The sequence below is a fragment of the Hyla sarda genome, chromosome 7, assembly GCF_029499605.1.
Source record: "Hyla sarda isolate aHylSar1 chromosome 7, aHylSar1.hap1, whole genome shotgun sequence".
Classification (NCBI taxonomy): domain Eukaryota; kingdom Metazoa; phylum Chordata; class Amphibia; order Anura; family Hylidae; genus Hyla; species Hyla sarda.
The window spans coordinates 182,505,743-182,528,700 of record NC_079195.1 but is presented as its reverse complement, the minus strand read 5'-3'; the positions used below and the strand labels follow the sequence as shown (position 1 = coordinate 182,528,700).

At 44.3% G+C, this 22,958-nt stretch overlaps 2 protein-coding genes across 2 annotated transcripts in view; both read right to left on the bottom strand.

Annotated features, from left to right (window-relative positions):
• Positions 1-1,005: 1,005 nt before the first annotated feature.
• Positions 1,006-22,958, bottom strand: part of LOC130282810 (zinc finger protein OZF-like) — a 64,986-nt gene continuing 43,033 nt past the window's right edge. The window contains exon 8 of the mRNA XM_056531602.1: positions 1,006-1,656. Coding sequence (XP_056387577.1) covers positions 1,125-1,656 — 532 coding nt within the window. The 3' untranslated portion in view covers positions 1,006-1,124. The remainder of the gene's footprint in view (positions 1,657-22,958) is intronic.
• On the bottom strand, positions 5,121-12,550 carry LOC130282849 (gastrula zinc finger protein XlCGF53.1-like). The gene is made up of 6 exons (XM_056531699.1): positions 12,394-12,550; positions 8,045-8,181; positions 7,633-7,761; positions 7,446-7,524; positions 5,466-5,564; positions 5,121-5,288 (listed from the first exon to the last, which is right to left on the bottom strand). Exons 2-6 carry the CDS (start codon positions 8,120-8,122, stop codon positions 5,218-5,220), a joined length of 456 nt encoding a protein of 151 aa, XP_056387674.1. The 5' UTR covers positions 8,123-8,181; positions 12,394-12,550; the 3' UTR covers positions 5,121-5,217.

Here is a 22,958-nt window from a genome sequence, read left to right as displayed (position 1 = left end):
TGATCAGAGGGAGCCTGTCCTGCCTGCTTCAATGGATGGAGCGACTGCTGGGTGGGAGAGAGATCAGATTAACATTAATTTAAAACTACCCCTGTTATCTCCTATTAAGTATCTGCCCAATTCTGTGGCTCTGACCACACTATAGAGCCAACAGATTCCCTTTAGCACGATATGTTAGTATGCTGACATGCGGAGGAACAGTGGAGCAGTTGCCTATAGCAACCACTTATACTGCTTCTTTAATTTAGAAAAATGCCTCAGAAAAATTAAAGCTGGATTCTGATTGGTTAGGAACTGCCGTAGCTGAACCTATTGTAAAAATGGTGGGGTTTACTTTACTTTGACTAATAATGTATTCTAATATAACACAAGTAGGACTCTTGCTATGACCTGGGTTGTCTTATCATTAAAGGGTACCTCTCATCAAAAAAAAAACTTTTGATATATTATAGATTAATGTATGCAGAATAACTTTACAATTGCATGTTATTAAAAAATATGCTTCTTTCTATTTAATTTTCCACTTTGAAGAAATGACCACTAGGGGTCTCCCTACCAGTCCTGGCAGCAAGCATTTCAGACTCATGCTGGAGTCCTAAACACTACGAGCTGCCAGTCTGATTTGTTCACAAAGGAGAACACTCAGAGCTGCCAGCCTGCTTTGTTCACAGCCTGTTTGGCTGTGAACAAAGCAGGCTGGCAGGTCTGAGTGTTTAGGACTCCAGCATGAGTCAGAAATGCTTGCTGACAGGACTGATCGGGAAAAATACAATAGAAAGAAGCATATTTCTCATTAACATGCTATTGGAAAGTTATTCAACATTCATTAATCTAAAATATATCAAAAGTTTATTTGATGAGAGGTACCCTTTAAGGAAAACTTAAAATGTGTTAAATAGAGGGAGCTATATCTAAAGATGTTTTGTTACAATGACTATTTAATAATGAGAGAGTTGTCAGTGTTGTACATGTGTGAGGATCATACTGATGCATTGCAGGACCAGGGATAACACGGACTTGGAAAACTGGTAGAAACAGACTTTAATCTCTATTTTCCATTAGAGATCATGGGACAATGAATGGATTCATAAATAAATAAATAAATAAATAAAATACACCATTCTTTATGTGTGTGTCCTCTCACCAACGTGAGTCCTCTGGTGCTTAATCAGATAGGAGTTTGTAGTGAAACACTTTCCACAGTCCGGACAAGAAAAGGGTTTTTCCCCTCTGTGGCACGTCTGATGGAGAAGAAGGTAAGATCTTTGTGAAAAACTTTTGCCGCAATCCAGGCAGGAGTATGGTTTCTCCCCTGTGTGAATTCTCTGATGCATGCACAGGCTGGCGTTCCGAGCAAAACATTTCCCACATTCTGAGCAGGAAAACGGCTTTTCCCCCGTGTGGCATCGCTCATGCAGGACAAGGTAGGATTTCTGGGTAAAAGACTTTCCACAATTCTCGCACGAATAGGGTTTCTCCCCTGTATGTATAATCTGATGTCTGGCCAAGTGTGAGTTATACGCAAAACATTTTCCACAGTCTGGGCACACGTATTGTTTTTTACCCGTGTGAATCTTCTGATGTGACACGAGGTGTGACTTGCAGTTGAAGCTGTCCCCGCATTCAGAGCATACATAAACCTGATCCCCAATGTGAGGCATGGAGTGTGTGATCATGTACGGAGGACTGGAAAAATATTCTCCATGTTTAGAAGGCGAAAATGACCCATTAGAATAGTGGAATGCGGAATGGACATTAGGAATAGTAGGATGTTCCTTATCTTGCATATTGTCTTCTGTTTCAGAATCTAAAGAACAGTAAAGAAAAAGTATAGCAACGATTCCAAAAATGCAACTACAATAGTTATAAAGTTGGCAGCAAAACTATTTTCATCCAGAAGCTAGCATTTCAATAAAACTGTCTAGCATGGTGGCGCATTGGCTCAGGATAAGTTCACATCTGCGTCGGAGCTGCCTTTAAAGGGGTTATCCAGCAAAAAACTTTTTTATATATATCAACTGGCTCCAAAAAGTTAAACAGATTTGTAAATTACTTCTATTAAAAAATCTTAATCCTTTCAGTACTTATGAGCTTCTGAAGTTAAGGTTGCTCTTTTCTGTCTAAGTGCTCTCTGATGACACGTGTCTCGGGAACCGCCCAGTTTAGAAGTAAATCCCCATAGCAAACCTCTTCTAAACCGGGCGGTTCCCGAGACACGTGTCATCAGAGAGCACTTAGACAGAAAAGAACAACTCAACTTCAGAAGCTCATAAGTACTGAAAGGATTAAGATTTTTTTAATAGAAGTAATTTACAAATCTGTTTAATTTTCTGGAGCCAGTTGATATATAAAAAAAAGTTTTTTTCCCTGGATAACCCCTTTAAGAGCTCTGTCGCAGAACCGCACAGTTTATTTGCAGGATTTGAGTGAAGACAAAAAACAATGAAGTATCTGTCAAAATAGTGGGGCATGAGTGGAGGGAAAAAAAATACTGCAAGTAAGTTCCTGCTTGTATCATTAGAGGACACAGAAGACTGTGGGTATATGCTGCTGCCACCAGGAGGCAACACTTAGCAAGGAAAGTGTTAGCTCTTTGCTACTTTTTCCTACTTACCTTTTTAAAGGGTACCTCTCATCAAAAAAACTTTTGATATATTATAGATTAATGTATGCAGAATAACTTTACTATTGCATGTTATTAAAAAATATGCTTCTTTCTATTTAATTTTCCACTTTAAAGAAATGACCACTAGGGGTCTCCCTACCAGTCCTGGCAGCAAGCATTTCAGACTCATGCCGGAGTCCTAAACACTACGAGCTGCCAGTCTGCTTTGTTCACAAAGGAGAACACTACGAGCTGCCAGCCTGCTTTGTTCACAGCCTGTTTGGCTGTGAACAAAGCAGGCTGGCAGCTCTGAGTGTTTAGGACTCCAGCATGAGTCAGAAATGCTTGCTGACAGGACTGATCGGGAAAAATACAATAGAAAGAAGCATATTTTTCATTAACATGCTATTGGAAAGTTATTCAACATTCATTAATCTAAAATATATCAAAAGTTTATTTGACAAGAGGTACCCTTTAATGAAAAGTTAGGTCTGCACAGACAAGAGGATTACTACACCTCTCCTCTTGGTGTGCCTGAGTTTCAACAAACCTTTCTTCCTGCGATTTCCCTTCCCTATCACATGACATGTAAAGCTTTATTAGAAGCTGTGCATGATGTAATGGATAGTGTAGGACCTTTACTGCATGTTGTGCACTAAAATAAGCATAGAAGTTATGTTTCCTAGAGAAATACCCAGCATTCTGCCAAGATCTAAGACTCCTCTTAGTAGTTCAGACACTATAATTTATAGTACAAATAGAATCCCAGTAAAGAAACAAATGCGGAGCAACTCACCTGGCAATTTAAGAGTTAAATGGAGTAGATCACATCGCAGTCAGGCGGAGATGCAGCGGGAGGCGGTGGATGTAACGAGGGGAATCAGGCGTCGGGCCACAGCCGTAGCGCACCGTTTGGTGCTTCGTCAGGCCCCTGCATCTCGCCTGACCACAATGTGATCTACTCCATTTAACTCCTAAAGTGCTGTGTGAGCTGCTCCGCATTTGTCTCTTTACTTGGATTCTGTTTGTACACATATTCTCTGGCGTGCAGCACCACCCTTAGGAGAACACATACCTGCTACACTTGTACAATGAGATTTACCAGCTTAGCTTTGGTCATTTTTCAAGCAGTCTCTGTATCTTTACCTAGGGCTGGGTGGTATACCGGTTCATACCGAATACCGAAATTTTTGGGCTGCACCATATGAATTTTTCCCATACCGCAATACCGGTTGGGCCCCTCCCCCTTGGGAATGAATTATCAGCCCAGTACAGCGCTGTCCCCACATTGGGGAACTAATCATACGTGACCCGCCAGCGCTGTTCTGCTCCCCCCAATTAATTATCAGCCCAGACAGCAGGGTACTACTCACATATGTCAAACACTGCCCTCCTCCTCTTTGTTGCGGGCCGACACCGGCGCTGGAACTCTATACTGTACACCAGTGGTCTCCAACCTGCGGACCTCCAGCTGTTGCAAAACTACAACTCCAAGCATGCCCGGACAGCCAACGCTGTCCGGGCATGCTGGGAGTTGTAGTTTTGCAACAGCTGGAGGTCCGCAGGTTTGAGACCACTGCTGTACGCTGTATGCCTATGCCCGGGCTGCAAAAGATAAAGAAAATAAACTTTAACTTACCTAAGTCGGCCACACACTGGGGACTGGAACGTCGGACAGCCGTCAGCCTATCACCGGCCAGAGTGATGTCCCGCCCCGGTCGGTGATAGGCTGAGCCCACTGTCATGTAAGAAGCCGGCTTCATACATGACAGTGGGCTCAGCCTATCACTGGCCGGGGCGGGACATCACTCTGGCCGCTGATAGGCTGACGGCTGTCCGACGTTCCAGTTCCCAGCGTAAGGCCGACGTAGGTCAGTTAAAGTTTATTTTCTTTATCTTTTGCAGCCCGGGCATAGGCATACAGCGTACAGCAGTGGTTTCAAACCTGCGGACCTCCAGCTGTTGCAAAGCTGACAGCTTTGGCTGTCCGGGCAGGCTGGGAGTTGTAGTTTTGCAACATCTGGAGGTACGCAGGTTGGAGACCACTGGCGTACAGTGAGTTCCAGCGCCAGTGTCGGCCCCCAACAAAGAGGAGGAGGGCAGTGCTTGACATATGTGAGTAGCACCCAGCTGGGCTGAAAATTAATTGGGGGGGAGCAGAACAGCGCTGGCGGGTCACATGATTTGGGGAGGGGGGGGGGGGGGCGAAAGAAATACCGTTATATACCGTGGAACCACCATAAGTTACAAAAATACTGTGATACACATGTTTGGTCATACCGCCCAGCTCTATCTTTACCTGTTCTTTTCTAGCGAATCATAAGATTTCCAGGTTGACTAAACTATAGTAGGCTTCCAATCTTTTGTGGCTTGTACTCACCTGGGCTGATAGCTGTAGGAATCTCTTCCTCTTTACAGCACTGATCTGCCTTCATGTATAAGTCCTTCTCACCAATTTGAGATATAACTACAACTTTTACATCGGCCATACCATGAGTCTATTTATGATGGGGAAAAAAAAGGAGACAAAAACACAACGAAAGGTATATGAAACAGAACAGATTTTTCTCTTTAACCACCATGTGTATTTAGGGCATGCCTTCTCTGTTATCCTAATGCAAAGCATCAAATCCTGCAGCCCCCTTGGGCTTATATCCTGGGGAATGTTTATGATCAGGGAGCGCTGCAATGAAAACGAGCTATTATAACTTTGGACTTACTGTGGGGTTTGTAAGAAAAAAAAGGCTGAATTTAGAAAAAGAAATGACCTATTACGCTGGACTACTAATTGACTCGCTGTACTGTTAATACGTTTTTCTTATCAATTAGGTGAAAAGGTATGTAAAGAATTTCATCTCACTTGGTACCTGTGATTCTTCTGTCACATCTTTGTTATCCTCTGTACAACCCTTTGGATAAAGAGAACTGTGACATTTCAATGGCATATTTCTGGAACCATCTGTAGATAACACACATAAATAATGTTTCTGTAGAGGATCTTTTACCACCCCTCTAATCCTTTAGGCTTTAATGCCTTTTTCTATAGTATATAGAACACAATAGGCCTGTTGGAGACCCTAATGGTGTTCCCCTTAAAAAGTACACGTCACATCATCTTCTGGTGTCTACATAACAGCCAATTATAAGCTACAAGGTAAAGTCTCCATCCTTTGGTTAGAACTCCCAGCCTATCCCTGGTTGGACTAATGCCACCCTCTAAGCATGTTCATAACTCCAGGCTGCCATTAACAATGATCCCACAAACCTAACCTCAACACATGTTTTTGTAATCAGTTAACTTGGAGCAGTATCAGGCCTTAAAAATAAAAGCCCACATGGGGGTGTCAGCTAAGGCTGGGTTCACACTACGTTTTCTCCCATACGGGAGTGCATACGGCAGGGGGGAGCTAAAACCTCGCGCTCCCATATGTCATTCATTTCAATGAGCCGGCCGGAGTGAAACGTTCGGTCCGGTCGGCTAATTTTTGCGCCGTATGCGCTTTTACAACCGGACCTAAAACCGTGGTTGACCACAGTTTTAGGTCCGGTTGTAAAAGCGCATACGGCGCAAAAATGAGCCGACCGGACCGAACGTTTCACTCCGGCCGGCTCATTGAAATGAATGACATACGGGAGCGCATACGAAAGGTATACGGGAGCGCGAGGTTTTAGCTCCCCCCTGCCGTATGCGCTCCCGTATGGGAGAAAACGTAGTGTGAACCCAGCCTAACATCCCTATAAGTAGATGGAACAAACTTTTCTCTACAGTTGCAATGGCCAACTAAATAAACACTATCTTGTTACCCAATATCTTATACGTGCTACAGCACTCTCATACCTTTCTTCCCACTATGATGCTAAAGCACAAAAAATAAATAAAAACCTTCTCAGGTCTTATGTATCTCTCTTATAGTCCCTCATGTTTTTACCTTCCTTGAATATCAAGAGCCACTTCAATCCCAATTTAGGGGCACTGATCAGACTTGACTAACAATCCGCCTCCTAATAAAGGAGCCCCCTACTACTTGTTCTTGAGAATGTATAATATGTCAATAATTCAAAAACAGTAAAACCTCTTTATATCCTATGGATAGGGGATAACTTTGCCAGTTAGCAACACCCCTTTAAAGAGAACCTGTTATCATTCCATGCTGCCTGAACCACATGTCATTGGGATGGTTCTGCCTGCCCTGGCCGGCCTAGATCTCTCTCTATGCACACAGGGTGAAGTCTATCAATTACATAGTTACATAGTTAGTACGGTTGAAAAAAAGACATACGTCCATCAAGTTCAACCAGGGTATTGAAGGGTAGGGGTGTGGCGCGATATTGGGGACGGGATTTTACATTTCTTCATAAGCATTAATGTTATTTTGTTCCAGGAATGTATCTAATCCTGTTTTAAAGCTGTTAATTTTTCCTGCTGTGACCAGTTCCTGAGGTAGACTGTTCCATAAGTTCACAGTTCTTATGGTAAAGAAGGCGTGTCGCCCCTTGAGACTAAACTTTTTCTTCTCCAGACGGAGGGAGTGCTGGGAGGCGGGAGGGTTGGTGAGAAGCTGCCCATGACCACCAAAATAATGTGTGATTTAAGCAGCATGAAAATGAAGACAGGTTCCTTTTAAAACCACCTAGCTCTCTGGAGACCAAGCAAACTTCTGGGATAAAGCTTTATGGTACAACAAAATGGCAACTTCCAAATCTGGGGCTCTGATCAATACTAGAATTGTCCTTACAAGTGTTTCCATATAAAGCAGAGCTGAATCTTTTGGTCATATTCTTTTTAATGCTTGTTGCACCACTGTCTCCTTTAATATGCACAATTATAATCTTCCCTTACCTACGGGCTTCCGTGGATGACATTCTTCCATCTTTATCTCTTTGTAGAAATCTTTATGGATTTCTGAAGAATCTAAATCCTACGAGAAGAAATTAACAGTGACAACTTGGCACACACAATGATACAGTTGTCATACAGACACCTCCCTTGTTACTGTATTAGTCCCAACATTCCCAGCAGCGCTCACCTCTCCAGTCAGCAGCTCAATGATTTTTTGGGCTAGTTCTAGGATCTTCTGATCATTGCTTTTTTCATGTGTCAGTGCGTGAGCTGGCGCCATTGTATACCCCCCATCTCTTTTCAGGGGCACATAGTCCTAATATAAAGGTAAAAGACAACATGCTGCTATATAAACCTGGTTGGATTTGTTAAAAACTGAAACAAGTGATGTCATAAGAGATCATTTTCACAATCCATCCCCTTCCTGTGGATTCTGATTTTATTTATTGAAAGGTCACATGACAATTTAAAAAATCCAATAACACAGATCATATTGCAAATGCATACCTGTGAGTGATGTACCTACAGCTCATATGTATATGCCAACCAAGCCCATAGCCAATACTGGGACCCAAGTATGTCAAAACGGTGTCCCTTACCTCTCCAGTCAGTAAGTAGATGATCTCCAGGGTGAGCTTTAGTATCCTCTCAGTCATATGATTCCTGTTCTTCTCCATACTAAAGCCTCAAAGCAAAGACTGTGTTTGAGATGGAAGGAGCTATTCTATGGTGGTCTCTAAAAACAGATAATAAATGTTAACATGATATTAAAGACTGCTACTATTAGAAGTTATAAGTCCAGATTATATAATGGTACAATGGTCCCTCAAGTTACAATATTAATCGGTTCCAGGATGACCACTATTTTTTTTAAACCATTGTATGTTGAGACCATAACTCTATGGAAACCTGGTAATTGGTTTAAAGTGTACCTGTTAACAAAAACTTTTTACATAATGTAGATAATACCATTATATGTATGGGTGAAAAATGCTGTCCCTGTGAGATAAAATACAAAAGTTTGTAGGGCTCTGTGCAGGCTCCTGGCTTGTCAATCATCCTGATGTGTGAGTCGGGAGCCTGTCACAGAGCCTTAGTGCACAGAGCCCCGCTTGTCCCCAGTGCACAGAGCCCCGCTTGTCCCCAGTGCACAGAGCCCCGCTTGTCCCCAGTGCACAGAGCCCCGCTTGTCCCCAGTGCACAGAGCCCCGCTTGTCCCCAGTGCACAGAGCCCCGCTTGTCCCCAGTGCACAGAGCCCCGCTTGTCCCCAGTGCACAGAGCCCCGCTTGTCCCCAGTGCACAGAGCCCCGCTTGTCCCCAGTGCACAGAGCCCCGCTTGTCCCCAGTGCACAGAGCCCCGCTTGTCCCCAGTGCACAGAGCCCCGCTTGTCCCCAGTGCACAGAGCCCCGCTTGTCCCCAGTGCACAGAGCCCCGCTTGTCCCCAGTGCACAGAGCCCCGCTTGTCCCCAGTGCACAGAGCCCCGCTTGTCCCCAGTGCACAGAGCCCCGCTTGTCCCCAGTGCACAGAGCCCCGCTTGTCCCCAGTGCACAGAGCCCCGCTTGTCCCCAGTGCACAGAGCCCCGCTTGTCCCCAGTGCACAGAGCCCCGCTTGTCCCCAGTGTACAGAGCCCCGCTTGTCCCCAGTGCACAGAGCCCCGCTTGTCCTCAGAGCCCCACTTGTCCGCCCACACTTGGTCTGTATTTGGTCTCCTCAGAGACACACAGGCAATAGCTGCAGGGACAAAAATATACACATTTGTAACCAAATCTATAGCACAAATATACATATGTTATTTTCTACATTATATAAAAGTTTTTGCTAATGATAGGTACACTTTAGAGAAAAATAAGTAATTAGTTAATACAGATAAAGCAAGTCCTTGTATATAAAAGTAAGAACGAGCTGCTGGGAGCTGTAAATCACTTTCTATGTAGAGGACAGGAGCTTCTTCAGGGTCCTGTACAGTACACGCAATGTCCTAATAAAGTAACATGGAGCCGCCCTCACCTGATGTCCAAAGGAGCAGCTAACTCTGGCCCAGGTAAAGACTAGTACAGAACATGTAATACCTCCCTGTACTGTAGGGAGGCGCTACCAGGCAGTCATACAGGTGTTTTACAAGTTTACCCATTCTGAATGGTCAGTTCCTCCAGCCATTGACATGTGCAGATCTAGACTGTCTGTAGCATTTTGAGTCTAGTTTTAAGTTACAGAGATCAAGCATAGACCATTGTATTTTAAAAAATATTGTAACCTGAGATCATTGTAAGTTAAAGGAGTTTTGCAGTTTTCGACACTTATCCCGCAGGATAGGGGATAATTGTCTGATCGCGGGGGACTCGACCACTGGGACCGCCGCGATCTCCAGTACGGGGAGCCGGCATTGCCGTGGCTCTGCGCGGTTAATGCTCATGTAATTTACCTCACTGAGGACGATGACAAGCCCCCTCCATACAGCTCTATGGGAGAGGCAGGGAAGCACGAACCCTGCCTCTCCACCTCTCCCATGGAGATTCAGAGCTGGGGGGTCACAGCGTTTAAACCCCCCTCGAACAGACACTTATCCCCTACCCTGCTGATAGGGGATAAGTGTCAAACACTGCAGTACTCCTTTAACTTACAATGGCCTCAAGTTACAATATTTTCAAAATACAATGGTCTTTTCTGCACCCCAGTAACATTAAACCAGACTCAAAATGCTAGACAATTATCCCCTATCCTGCGGGATAAGTGTCGAAAACTGCAAAACTCCTTTAACTTACAAAATTTTTTAAAATACAATGGTCTATGCTTGATCCCTGTAACTTAAAACTAGACTCAAAATGCTACAGACAGTCTAGATCTGCACATGTCAATGGCTGGAAGAACTGAGCAATCAGAATGGGCATTCACTGGTAAAACACCTGTATGACTGCCTGGTAGCGCCCCTTACAGTACAGAGAGGTACTACATGTTCTGTACTACTCCTGCGGTAAGTGTCTAACACTGCCAATCTCCTTTAAAGGGGTAGTCCAGTGGTGAAAAACGTATCCCCTATCCTATAAGTTTGAGATCGCGGGGGTACGACCGCTGGGGCCCCCTGCGATCTCTCTGTACGGGGCCCCGCACGAAGCGGCGGCCGACACGCCCCCTTAATACATCTCAATGGCAGAGCCGGAGATTGCCGAAGGCAGCGCTTCGGCTCTGCCATAGAGTTGTATTGAGGGGGCGTGTCGGCCGCCGCTTCGTGCGGAGGTCGACACGCCCCCTTCCCGCGGGCTGTCGGGGCTCCGTACAGGAGATCGCAGGGGGCCCCAGCAGTCGGACCCCTCGCGATCTGCAACTTATCCCCTATCCTTAAGATAGGGGATAAGTTGTTCACCACTGAGTCACCACTGGACTACTCCTTTAAGCGACCCCTGTATTATATAAATATATATATATTATGATATTATAAATGACTTGAAGTCACTGGCAAAGACTTTTAGAAAACCAGTGGATGGCAATGAAAACAAACACATTCAGGAGAAACACTGGTAGAGTCAGAACTCAGTGGATGTCCAGAGGGGTTCTAAGGCTGCGTTCTTCTCCCGTCAAAAATAAAAACAGACCATAACGGATGCCAACGGATGTCATCCGTTTGTATCCGTTATGGTTCTGTTAAAGGGGTACTCCTGTGTAAAACTTTTATTTTTTATTTTTAAATCAACTGGTGCCAGAAAGTTAAACAGATTAGTAAATTACTTCTTTTAAAAAAAACTTGATCCTTCCAGTACTTATTAGCTGCTGAATACTATAGGAGCAAATTATTTTCTTTTGTGAAAACAGAGCTCTCTGCTGACATCATCATGACCACAGTGCTCTCTGCTGACATCTCTGTCCATTTTAGGAACTGTCCAGAGCAGCATTTGTTTTCTATGGGGATTTTCTTCTACTCTGGACAGTTCCTAAAATGGACAGAGATGTCAGCAGAGAGCACTGTGCTCGTGATGTCACCAGAGAGCGCTGTGTTCCAAAAAGAAAATAATTTCCTCTGTAGTATTCAGCAGCTAATAAGTACTGGAAGGATTAAGATTTTTTTTAACAGAAGTAATTTACAAATCTGTTTAACTTTCTGGCACCAGTTGATTAAAAAAAAAAAAAAAGTTTTCCGCAGGAGTACCCCTTTAATAAACCAAAAAAAAAAATATTATGTTCTGAACATGCTCAGAAGAAAAACGGATGCAAACGGATTACATTAAAGGCTCATCCGTTTTCCGTAGACTTCAAAGTTAAACTGTATCTGTTTTTTCTTCCGTTTATAAGAATACTGCATGTGCCGTTTTTTCTGCCGTCAAAAAAAACGGAAATGAGTGCAGACGGGTATAAAACGGATTGTAAAAAAATCCCATTGACATGAATAGGATTTTTTTTAAAACAGTCTTTAATCCGTTTACAGCCTGCAAGAACAGAACCGAAAGGGGGATAGAAAAACGGGGACAGATGCCGCGTGAACGCACCCTTAGAGTGGAGTTGCAGTTTTGGAACAGCTGGAGGCACCCTGGTTGGGGAACACTGCACTACAAAGAGATCAGGGCTCTATAAAACAGTGCTTTCCAAACAGTGCGTCTCCAACTGTTGCAAAACTACAACTCCCAGCATGCCCAGACAGCCGAAGGCTGTCTGGGCATGCTGGGAGTTGTAGTTTTGCAAGCACCGTTTGGAAAACATTGCTATACACACACATATATATATATATATATATATATATATATATATATATATACACACACAATGTAAGCTCTGGGGTCTGAATATCTGGCACAAATATGTACAGTGATTTGCATAATCTGAGTATTACTATATATCTGTCCCTTATAGAAGCTACAGGTGTACATGCAATGTAGACTTGACAGTGATCACTATATAACAACATATAGCAGGCTACAGCCCCCCTCCCTAGCAGTAAACATGGCAGAGCCCTACACAATAACGATGAGTGCCACCTGTCTTCCCCGTGTCAGGGTCCAGGCCTCCACAGCTCCTGCTCTCCACTCTCACAGATGTGACAAAGACTCAGCACCACAGAACTGCTCTGCACACATGCGCATACACCCAGAGGCTTCTCTGCCCGCACTGCGCATGCGGGTGTTAGACGCCGGACGTGACGTCAAGAAAGACGCGACGAGTGTAGTTTCTGATTGCGGTGGGTGACGCACAGAGTAGTCGCGTTCTGTTACTGTCATAGCGTCTCAGTTGCCATAGCAACGAGATACAGCCTCGGTGGTCACCAAATACTGGACGAGGAGTCACAAAGAAAATAAATGATACAAGACTATAGCATTGTATGAGTTATGTTTATACTTAGGGTCTGTATATTTTGGTAGCCTTTTATATGGCCCTATGTAATGTGCTCTTTCTCCTCAAGGGGGCACCCCCCAATCCCATTGTTTATTGCAGAACACGACTTAACACCTTAACCCCTTAAGGACCAGGCCATTTTACACCTTAGGACCAGAGCGTTTTTTGCACATCTGACCACTGTCACTTTAAACATTAATAACTCTGGAATGCTTTTAGTTATCATTCTGATTCCGAGACTGTTTTTTCCTGACATATTCTACTTTAACTTAGTGGTAAAATTTTATGGTAACTTGCATCCTTTCTTGGTGAAAAATCCCCAAATTTGATGAAAAAAATGAAAATTTAGCATTTTTCTAACTTTGAAGCTCTCTGCTTGTAAGGAAAATGGATATTCAAAATATATCTTTTTTTGAGTTCACATATACAATATGTCTACTTTATGTTTGCATCATAAAATTTATGAGTTTTTACTTTTGGAAGGCACCAGAGGGCTTCAAAGTTCAGCAGCAATTTTGAAATTTTTCGCAAAATTTTCAAACTCACAATTTTTCAGGGACCAGTTCAGGTTTGAAGTGGATTTGAAGGGTCTTCATATTAGAAATACCCCATAAAAGACCCCATTATAAAAACTACACCCCCCAAAGTATTCAAAATGACATTCAGTAAGTGTATTAACCCTTTAGGTGTTTCACAGGAATAGCAGCAAAGGGAAGGAGAAAATTCACAATCTTCATTTTTTACACTCGCATGTTCTTGTAGACCCAATTTTTTAATTTTTGCAAGGGGTAAAAAGGAGAACATTTTTACTTATATTTGAAACCCAATTTATCTCGAGTAAGCACATACCTCATATGTCTATGTTAATTGTTCAGCGGGCGCAGTAGAGGGCTCAGAAGGGAAGGAGCGACAAATGGTTTTTGGGGGGCATGTCACATTTAGGAAGCCCCTATGGTGCCAGGACAGCAAAAAAAAAAAAACACATGGCATACCATTTTGGAAACTAGACCCCTCAGGGAACGTAACAAGGGGTAAAGTGAACCTTAATACCCCACATGTGATTCACGACTTTTGCATATGTAAAAAAATATATATATTTTTTACCTAAAATGCTTGTTTTCCCAAAATGTTTACATTTTTAAAAAGGGTAATAGCAGAAAATACCCCCCAAAATTTGAAGCCCAATTTCTCCCGATACAGAAAACACCCCATATGGGGGTGAAAAGTGCTCTGCTGGCGCACTACAGGTCTCAGAAGAGAAGGATTCACATTTGGCTTTTTGAAAGCAAATTTTGCTCTGGGGGCATGCCGCATTTAGGAAGCCCCTATGGTGCCAGGACAGCAAAAAAAAAACACATGGCATACCATTTTGGAAACTAGACCCCTCAGGGAACGTAACAAGGGGTAAAGTGAACCTTAATACCCTACAGGTGTTTCACGACTTTTGCATATGTAAAAAAAAAAAAAAATTTTTTTACCTAAAATGCTTGTTTTCCCAAAATGTTTACATTTTTAAAAAGGGTAATAGCAGAAAATACCCCCCAAAATTTGAAGCCCAATTTCTCCCGATTCAGAAAACACCCCATATGGGGGTGAAAAGTGCTCTGCTGGCGCACTACAGGTCTCAGAAGAGAAGGAGTCACATTTGGCTTTTTGAAAGCAAATTTTGCTCTGGGGGCATGCCGCATTTAGGAAGCCCCTATGGTGCCAGGACAGCAAAAAAAAAAACACATGGCATACCATTTTGGAAAATAGACCCCTCGGGGAACATAACAAGGGGTAAAGTGAACCTTAATACCCTACAGGTGTTTCACGACTTTTGCATATGTAAAAAAATATATATATTTTTTACCTAGAATGCTTGGTTTCCCAAAATTTTTACAATTTTAAAAAGGGTAATAGCAGAAAATACCCCCTAAAATTTGAAGCCCAATTTCTCCCGATTCAGAAAACACCCCATATGGGGGTGAAAAGTGCTCTGCTGGCGCACTACAGGTCTCAGAAGAGAAGGAGTCACATTTGGCTTTTTGAAAGCAAATTTTTCTCTGGGGGCATGCCGCATTTAGGAAGCCCCTATGGTGACAGGACAGCAAAAAAAAAAACACATGGCATACCATTTTGGAAACTAGACCCCTCGGGGAATGTAACAAGGGGTAATTTGAACCTTAATACCCTACAGGTGTTTCACGACTTTTGCATATGTAAAAAAATATATTTTTTTTACCTAAAATGCTTGTTTTCCCAAAAATTTTAAATTTTTTAAAAGGGTAATAGCAGAAAATACCCCCCAAAATGTGTAACACAATTTCTCCCGAGTACGGCGATACCCCATATGTGGCCCTAAACTGTTGCCTTGAAATACGACAGGGCTCCAAAGTGAGAGCGCCATGCGGATTTGAGGCCTGAATTAGGGACTTGCATAGGGGTGGACATAGGGGTATTCTACGCCAGTGATTCCCAAACAGGGTGCCTCCAGCTGTTGTAAAACTCCCAGCATGCCTAGACAGTCAACGGCTATCTGGCAATACTGGGAGTAGTTGTTTTGCAACAGCTGGAGGCTCCGTTTTGGAAGCAGTGGCGTACCAGACTTTTTCATTTTTATTGGGGAGGGGAGAGGGGTTGTATAGGGGTATGTGTATATGTAGTGTTTTTTACTTTTTATTTTATTTTTTGTTAGTGTAGTGTAGTGTAGTGTTTTTAGGGTACAGTCACATGGGCGGGGGTTTACAGTAGTTTCTCGCTGGCAGTTTGAGCTACGGCAGAAAATTTGACGCAGCTCAAACTTGCAGCTGGATACTTACTGTAATCCTCCGCCCATGTGAGCGTACCCTGTACGTTCACATTGGGGGGGAACAACCAGCTGTTGCAAAACTACAACTCCCAGCATGTACGGTCTATCAGTGCATGCTGGGAGTTGTAGTTTTGCAACCGCTGGAGGCTCCGTTTTGGAAACAGTGGCGTACCAGACGTTTTTGATTTTTATTGGGGAGGGGATACAGTCACACGGGGGGGGGGGGGAACATCCAGCTGTTGCAAAACTACAACTCCCAGCATGTACGGTCTATCAGTGCATGCTGGGAGTTGTAGTTTTGAAACAGCTGGAGGCACACTGGTTGTGAAACACCGAGTTTGGTAACAAACTCAGTGTTTTGCAACCAGTGTGCCTTCAGCTGTTGCAAAAGCTACAACCCCCAGCATGTACGGACAACGGAAGGACATGCTGGGTCTTGTAGTTATGCAACAGCTGGAGGCATACTACTTTGGCTGGGGATGCTGGGGATTGTAGTTATGCAACAGCTGGAGACACACTGGTTTGCTACTTAACTCAGTGTGCCTTCAGCTGTTGCAAAACTACAACTCTCAGCAGTCAGACAGCCAACGGGCATGCTGGGAGTTGTAGTTATGTAACCACCAGATGCACCACTACAACTCCCAGCATGCACTTTAGCTGATTGTGCAAGCTGGGAGTTGTAGTTATACAACAGCTGAAGGAACACTTTTCCATAGAAAGAATGTGCCTCCAGCTGTTGCAAAACTACAAGTCCCAGCATGCCCATAAGGGAATGCTGGGAGTTGTGGTGGTCTGCCTCCTGCTGTTGCATAACTACAGCTCCCAGCATGCCCTTTTTGCATGCTGGGAGCTGTTGCTAAGCAACAGCAGGAGGCTGTCACTCACCTCCAACGATCCAGCCGCACAGGTCAGTCCCTCGTCGTTGCCGCCGCCGCTGCTCCTGGGGCCCCGATCCCAACAGGGACGCCGGGGATCGGGGTCCCCAGCACCCGGGGTGCACGTCCCGCACCCGCTCACGTCCTCCGGAAGAGGGGCGGAGCGGGTTGCGGGAGTGACACCCGCAGCAGGCGCCCTGATTGGTCGGCCGGTGATCCGGCCGACGAATCAGGGCGATCGTGAGGTGGCACCAGTGCCACCTCACCCCTGCAGGCTATGGCTGTTCGGGGCCATCTCTGACGGCCCCGATCAGCCAATAATTCCGAGTCACTGGAGACCCGATTGACCCGGAATCCGCGGCAGATCGCTGGACTGAATTGTCCAGCGATCTGCGGCCATTGCCGACATGGGGGGTCATCATGACCCCCCTGGGCGATATGCCCCGATGCCTGCTGAACGATTTCAGCAGGCATCGGGCACCGGCTCCGCTCCAGATGGTTGCGGGGGGCCGGTAAAACACATGACGTTCTCATACGTCATGTGTCCTTAAGGACTCGGAAATGGAGACGTATGAGAACGTCATGTGTCCTTAAGGGGTTAAAGGGGTTATCCAGGAAAAAACTTTTTTTTTTAAAAATCAACTGGCTCCAGAGACTTAAACAGATTTGTAAATTACTTCTATTAAAAAAATCTTAATCCTTTCAGTACTTATGAGCTTCTGAAGTTGAGTTGTTCTTTTCTGTCTAAGTGCTCTCTTATGACACGTGTCTCGAGAACCACCCTGTTTAGAAGCAAATCCCCATAGCAAACCTCTTCTAAACTGGGCGTTTCCCGAGACATGTGTCATCAGAGAGCACTTAGACAGAAAAGAACAACTCTACTTCAGAAGCTCATAAATACTGAAAGGATTAAGATTTTTTAATAGAAGTAATTTACAAATCTGTTTAACTTTCTGGAACCAGTTGATATATAAAAAAAAAAAGTTTTTTCCTGGATAACCCCTTTAACCTCTTAAGGACCCAGGACGTACGGGGACGTCCCCGCACCCTGGGCCTTAAGGACCCAGGACGTCCCCGTACGTCCTGGCGTTTTCCGGTCTCTGCCGCTCGCCGGGCAGAGATCGGAACTGGATGCCTGCTGAAATCCTTCAGCAGGCATCCAGGGCAAACGCCGAGGGGGGCCATGTAGGCCCCCCATGTCGGCGATCGCCACAAATCGCAAGGGAAATCGCCCTTGCGATCTGCGGCGATACCGGGCTGATCGGGTCTCTGGGACCCGACCGCCCGGTAATTTCGCATGATCCCGGCTGTCACAGACAGCCAGGACCATACTGAAGACTAGGAGCGAGGTGGCAAGCCTGCCACCTCCTCCTATACCCTGCGATCTGTCGGTTAGTTAACCGACCAATCGCAGGAGGGGGGTCGGTTACTTCCTCCCGTCCTGCCCGGCCCCTTGAAGTCCGGAGAGGACGGGAGGAAGACCGGAGGACGCGGCGGGGGACGGGGGAGTGCTGGGGACTGGCCCCGGTACTTACCTCGTCCCTGAAGACCCGGATCCCGGCGAGGAAGATGGCGGCGGCGGCGACAGGTGAGTTCCTCTTCAGCCGCGGTCAGGCCCTTTACAGCAATGCACGTCGCCGTAAAGCGACATGCATTGCTGTAATAGGACCCTGTAAACTACAACTCCCAGCATGCCCAGACAGCCCTTGGTGTCTGGGCATGCTGGGAGTTGCAGTTTTGCAACATCTGGAGGTCCACAGTTTTTGGACCACTGTGCCCTTCCAGATGTTGCAAAACTACACATCCTCAGCATGCCCTTACTGTCCAGGCATGCTGGGAGTTGTAGTGCTGTAACATCTGGCCCTTCAGATGTTGCAGAACTACAACTCCCAGCATGCCTGGACAGTTTTGGCATACTGGGGGTTGTAGTTTTGCAACATCTGGAAGGGCACAGATTGAGAACCACTGTATTAGTGGTCTGCAAACTAGTCCTCCAGATGTTGCAAAACTACAACTCCAAGCATGCTGGGAGTTGTAGTTCGGCAACATCTGGCTCTAAAGATGTTGCCGAACTACTACTCCCAGCATGCCTGAGAATGTTTGGGAGTTGTGGTTTTGCAACAGCTGGAGGCACACTGGTTGGGAAACATTGTTTCCTAACTCAGTGTTTCCCAACCCGTGTGCCTCCAGCTGTTGCAAAACCACAACTCCCAAACATTCTCAGGCATGCTGGGAGTAGTAGTTTTGCAACAGCTGAAGGTCCCCCCTGTGAATGTACAGGGTACATTCACATGGGCAGGGGGCTTACAGTGAGTATCGGGCTGCAAGTTTGCAATGCAGCAAATTTTGCGCGGCAGCTCAAACTCGCTGTAATCCCCCGCCCGTGTGACTGTACCCTAAAAACACTACACTACACTAACACAAAATAAAATAAAAAGTAAAAATCACTACATATACACATACCCCTACACAGCCCCCCTCCCTCCCCAATAAAAATGAAAAACGCCTGGTACGCCGCTCTTTCCAAAATGGAGCCTCCAGCTGTTGCAAAACAACAACTCCCAGTATTGCCGGACAGCCGTTGACTGTCCAGGCATGCTGGGAGTTTTGCAACAGCTGGAGGCACCCTGTTTGGGAATCACTGGCGTAGAATACCCCTATGTCCACCCCTATGCAAATCCCTAATTCAGGCCTCAAATGCACATGGCGCTCTCAATTCAGAGCCCTGTCGTATTTCAAGGCAACAGTTTAGGGTCACATATGGGGTATCTCCGTACTCGGGAGAAATTGACTAACAAATCTTGGGGGTCTTTTTCTCCTTTCACCCCTTATGAAAAGGTGAAGTTGGGGTCTACACCAGCATGTTAGTGTAAAAAAAATAAACTTTTTACACTAATATGCTGGTGTTGCCCTATACTTTTCATTTTGACAAGAGGTAAAGGGGAAAAAAGCCCCCCAAAATTTGTAACGCAATTTCTCCCGAGTATGGAGATACCCCATATGTGGGCGCAAACTGCTCTGGGGGCGCACAACAAGGCCCAGAAGGGAGAGTGCGCCATGTACATTTGAGGTGATTTGCACAGGGGTGGCTGATTGTTACAGCGGTTTTGACAAACGCAAAAAAAAAAAACCCTACATGTGACCCCATTTCGGAAACTACACCCCTCACGGAATGTAATGAGGGGTGCAGTGAGAATTTACACCCCACTGGTGTCTGACAGATCTTTGGAAGAGTGGGCTGTGCAAATTAAAAATGTTGTACAGCCCACTGTTCCAAAGATATGACAGACACCAGTGGGGGGCAAATGCTCACTTTACGCCTTCTTACGTTCCTCAAGGGGTCTAGTTTCCAAAATGGTATGCCATGTGGGGGTTATTTTGCTGTCCTGGCACCATATGGGCTTCCTAAATGCGACATGCCCCCCGAGCAAAATTTGCTCTCAAAAAGCCAAATATGACTCCTTCTCTTCTGAGCATTGTAGTTCGCCCGTAGTGCACTTCAGGTCAACTTTTGGGGTACCTCCATACTCAGAAGAGATGTGGTTACAAATTTTGGGGGGTATTTTCTGCTATTAACCCTTGCAAAAATGTGAAATTTGGGGGGGAAACACACCTTTTAGTGATTTTTTTTATTTTTTTTTTACGTATGCAAAAGTCGTGAAACCCCTGTGGGGTATTAAGGCTCACTTTATTTCTTGTTACGTTCCCCGAGGGGTCTAGTTTCCAAAATGGTATGCCATGTGTTTTTTTTTGCTGTCCTGGCACCATAGGGGCTTCCTAAATGCGACATGCCCCCGAGCAAAATTTGCTCTCAAAAAGCCAAATATGACTCCTTCTCTTCTGAGCATTTTAGTTCACCCATAGTACACCTCAGGTCAACTTATGGGGTACCTTCATACTCAGAAGAGATGGGGTTACAATGTTTGGGGGGTATTTTCTGCTATTAACCCTTGCAAAAATGTGAAATTTGGGGGGAAACACACATTTTTGTGAAATTTTATTTTTATTTTTTTACATATGCAAAAGCCGTGAAACACCTGTGGGGTATTAAGGCTCACTTTATTCCTTGTTACGTACCTCAAGGGGTCTAGTTTCCAAAATGGTATGCCATGTGGGTATTTTTTCCTGTTCTGGCACCATAGGGGCTTCCTAAATGCAACATGCCCCCCAAAAACCATTTCAAAAAAACGTACTCTCCAAAATCACCTTGTCGCTCCTTCGCTTCTGAGCCCTCTACTGCGCCCGCCGAACACTTTACATAGACATATGAGGTATGTGCTTACTCGAGAGAAATTGGGCTACAAATATAAGTATACATTTTCTCCTTTCTCCCCTTGTAAAAATTCGAAAATTGGGTCTACAAGAACATGCGAGTGTAAAAAATGGAGATTGTGAATTTTCTCCTTCACTTTGCTGTTATTCCTGTGAAACACCTAAAGGGTTAAAACGCTGACTGAATGTCATTTTGAATACTTTGGGGGGTGCAGTTTTTATAATGGGTTCATTTGTGGGGTATTTCTAAAATGAAGACCCTTCAAATCCACTTCAAACCTGAACTGGTCCATGAAAAATTGTGAGTTTGGAAATTTTGTGAAAAATTGGAAAATTGCTGCTGAACTTTGAAGCCCTCTGGTGTCTTCCAAAAGTAAAAACACGTCAATTTTATGATGCAAATATAAAGTAGACATATTGTATATGTGAATAAAAAAAAAAATTATTTGGAATATCCATTTTCCTTACAAGCAGAGAGCTTCAAAGTTAGAAAAATGCAAAATTTTCAAATTTTTCATAAAATTTGGGGATTTTTCACCAAGAAAGGATGCAAGTTACCACAAAATTTTACCACTATGTTAAAGTAGAATATGTCACGAAAAAACTATCTCGGAATCAGAATGATAACTAAAAGCATTCCAGAGTTATTAATGTTTAAAGTGACAGTGGTCAGATGTGCAAAAAAAGGCCGGGTCCTGAGGTGTAAAATGGCTGGGTCCTTAAGGGGTTAAGGACCAAAACAATTAGGTCTGTACGCCCCTAAAAGACCAGGCCTGCTTTTTCAAATCGGGATGTCTGACTTTATTAGAGAATAACTCTGGTAACGTTTTGCCAAACAGGATAATTCTGACATTGTTTTTTTGTCACAAGTTGTCCATGTACATAGTAAAAGTAAGCCGATATAATTTGTAGTTTTTTTTTTACAATGCAAAAAATCATGAAATTAAAAAAATAAAAAATATATATATATATATATATATATATATATATTGCTATTTTAACACTTATAGGTTGCATATATTTATACTTTCTGACCAAATAGTTTATGAAATTTATACTTTCAGATGTCTACTTTTAAGTCAGTGTTAAAAATTCGAAATTTGCTTTTTTTCCACAAATGCATCATTTGTGGGACATATTTTTTGTACATCACTTCTGATATTAAAAAAAAGCACCCTATATTTTATTAAGCTGCTCCTCCCGTGTTCGGAAATACCCTCGCTTAGGCCATATTAGTAGGACCCAGAAGGAGAGGAGCGCCATTTGGCTTTCAGGGCATAATTTTAGGCCACACTTCATGCCTGCAAAGGGTTTTAGCTGCCAGAACCATACAGAATCCCCACAAGTGACCCCATTTTGGAAACTACACCCCCTATAGTATTCCTATAGACAAAAAAGGTTAGACAGAGCACATCCGCAGAGTATTTCACACCGCGGATGCGAGATCACTGCTGCAGCTGGGTAGCTCAGTATGTCTGCTTGTGACTGCTGGCTGGAAATCCGCCGCAATGAGTGGACGCACAAAGCTACCTAGCCACAGCAGGGAGCTCATTGTTGTGATTCTACACAAAAATGCTTAATATGTAGGATCATACAGCGGACAACCGCAGCATATTACATGCTGCGGATGTCCGCTGTGTGATCCCACACATTACGCATTTTTTTAATTATATTTATTTAATAAACATGTTTTTTATTTATTTTTACACTTTTTTCCTTTTTTTTACACTTTAAAAAAAATATTTTTTCACTTATTTTTACATTTTTTATTTTTACCCATTTTTTTTAACACTTTTTATTAATTAATTAATTTATTTTTACACTTTTTTTTTAATGCTTTGGAATACTTAGTATTCCAAAGCATTAAAGTTATATGCTGCCTGGCAGGCAGCATATTAGGACGTGCCAATAGCCAGGGCAGACAGGCAATACCAAGGGCAGACCTGGGGGACTTTGTAGGACCCCCGGCTGCCCAGGTATGAAGCAGTACCCCATGATCGTTGCAGGGTGCTGCAGGAGAGACAGAGGGAGCCCCCTCCCTCTATCAAACTCCTTACAGCTCGCGGTCACTTCCGACCGCGGCTGTAAGGGTTAAACTGCCGGGAGTGAAGTGAACTTCACTCCCGGCAGTGCGGCAGGCCCCGGCCAGCTGCGTATTAGACACAGCACCCCGCGATTGCGATGCGGGGTGCTGCAGGGAAGACAGAGGGAGCCCCCTCCCTCTGCCATAACACTTACAGCCGCGGTCCCTT

Excerpts from the sequence above, each read along its gene's own strand:
- LOC130282849 (XM_056531699.1), bottom strand. The coding sequence starts at position 8,122 with ATGGAGAAGAACAGGAATCATATGACTGAGAGGATACTAAAGCTCACC. Across the intron at positions 7,525-7,632 it reads TTGAGCTGCTGACTGGAGAG|GATTTAGATTCTTCAGAAAT; the intron begins GTGAGCGCTGCT and ends TTCTTCTCGTAG. Across the intron at positions 5,565-7,445 it reads TCATCCACGGAAGCCCGTAG|ATGGTTCCAGAAATATGCCA; the intron begins GTAAGGGAAGAT and ends TGTTATCTACAG.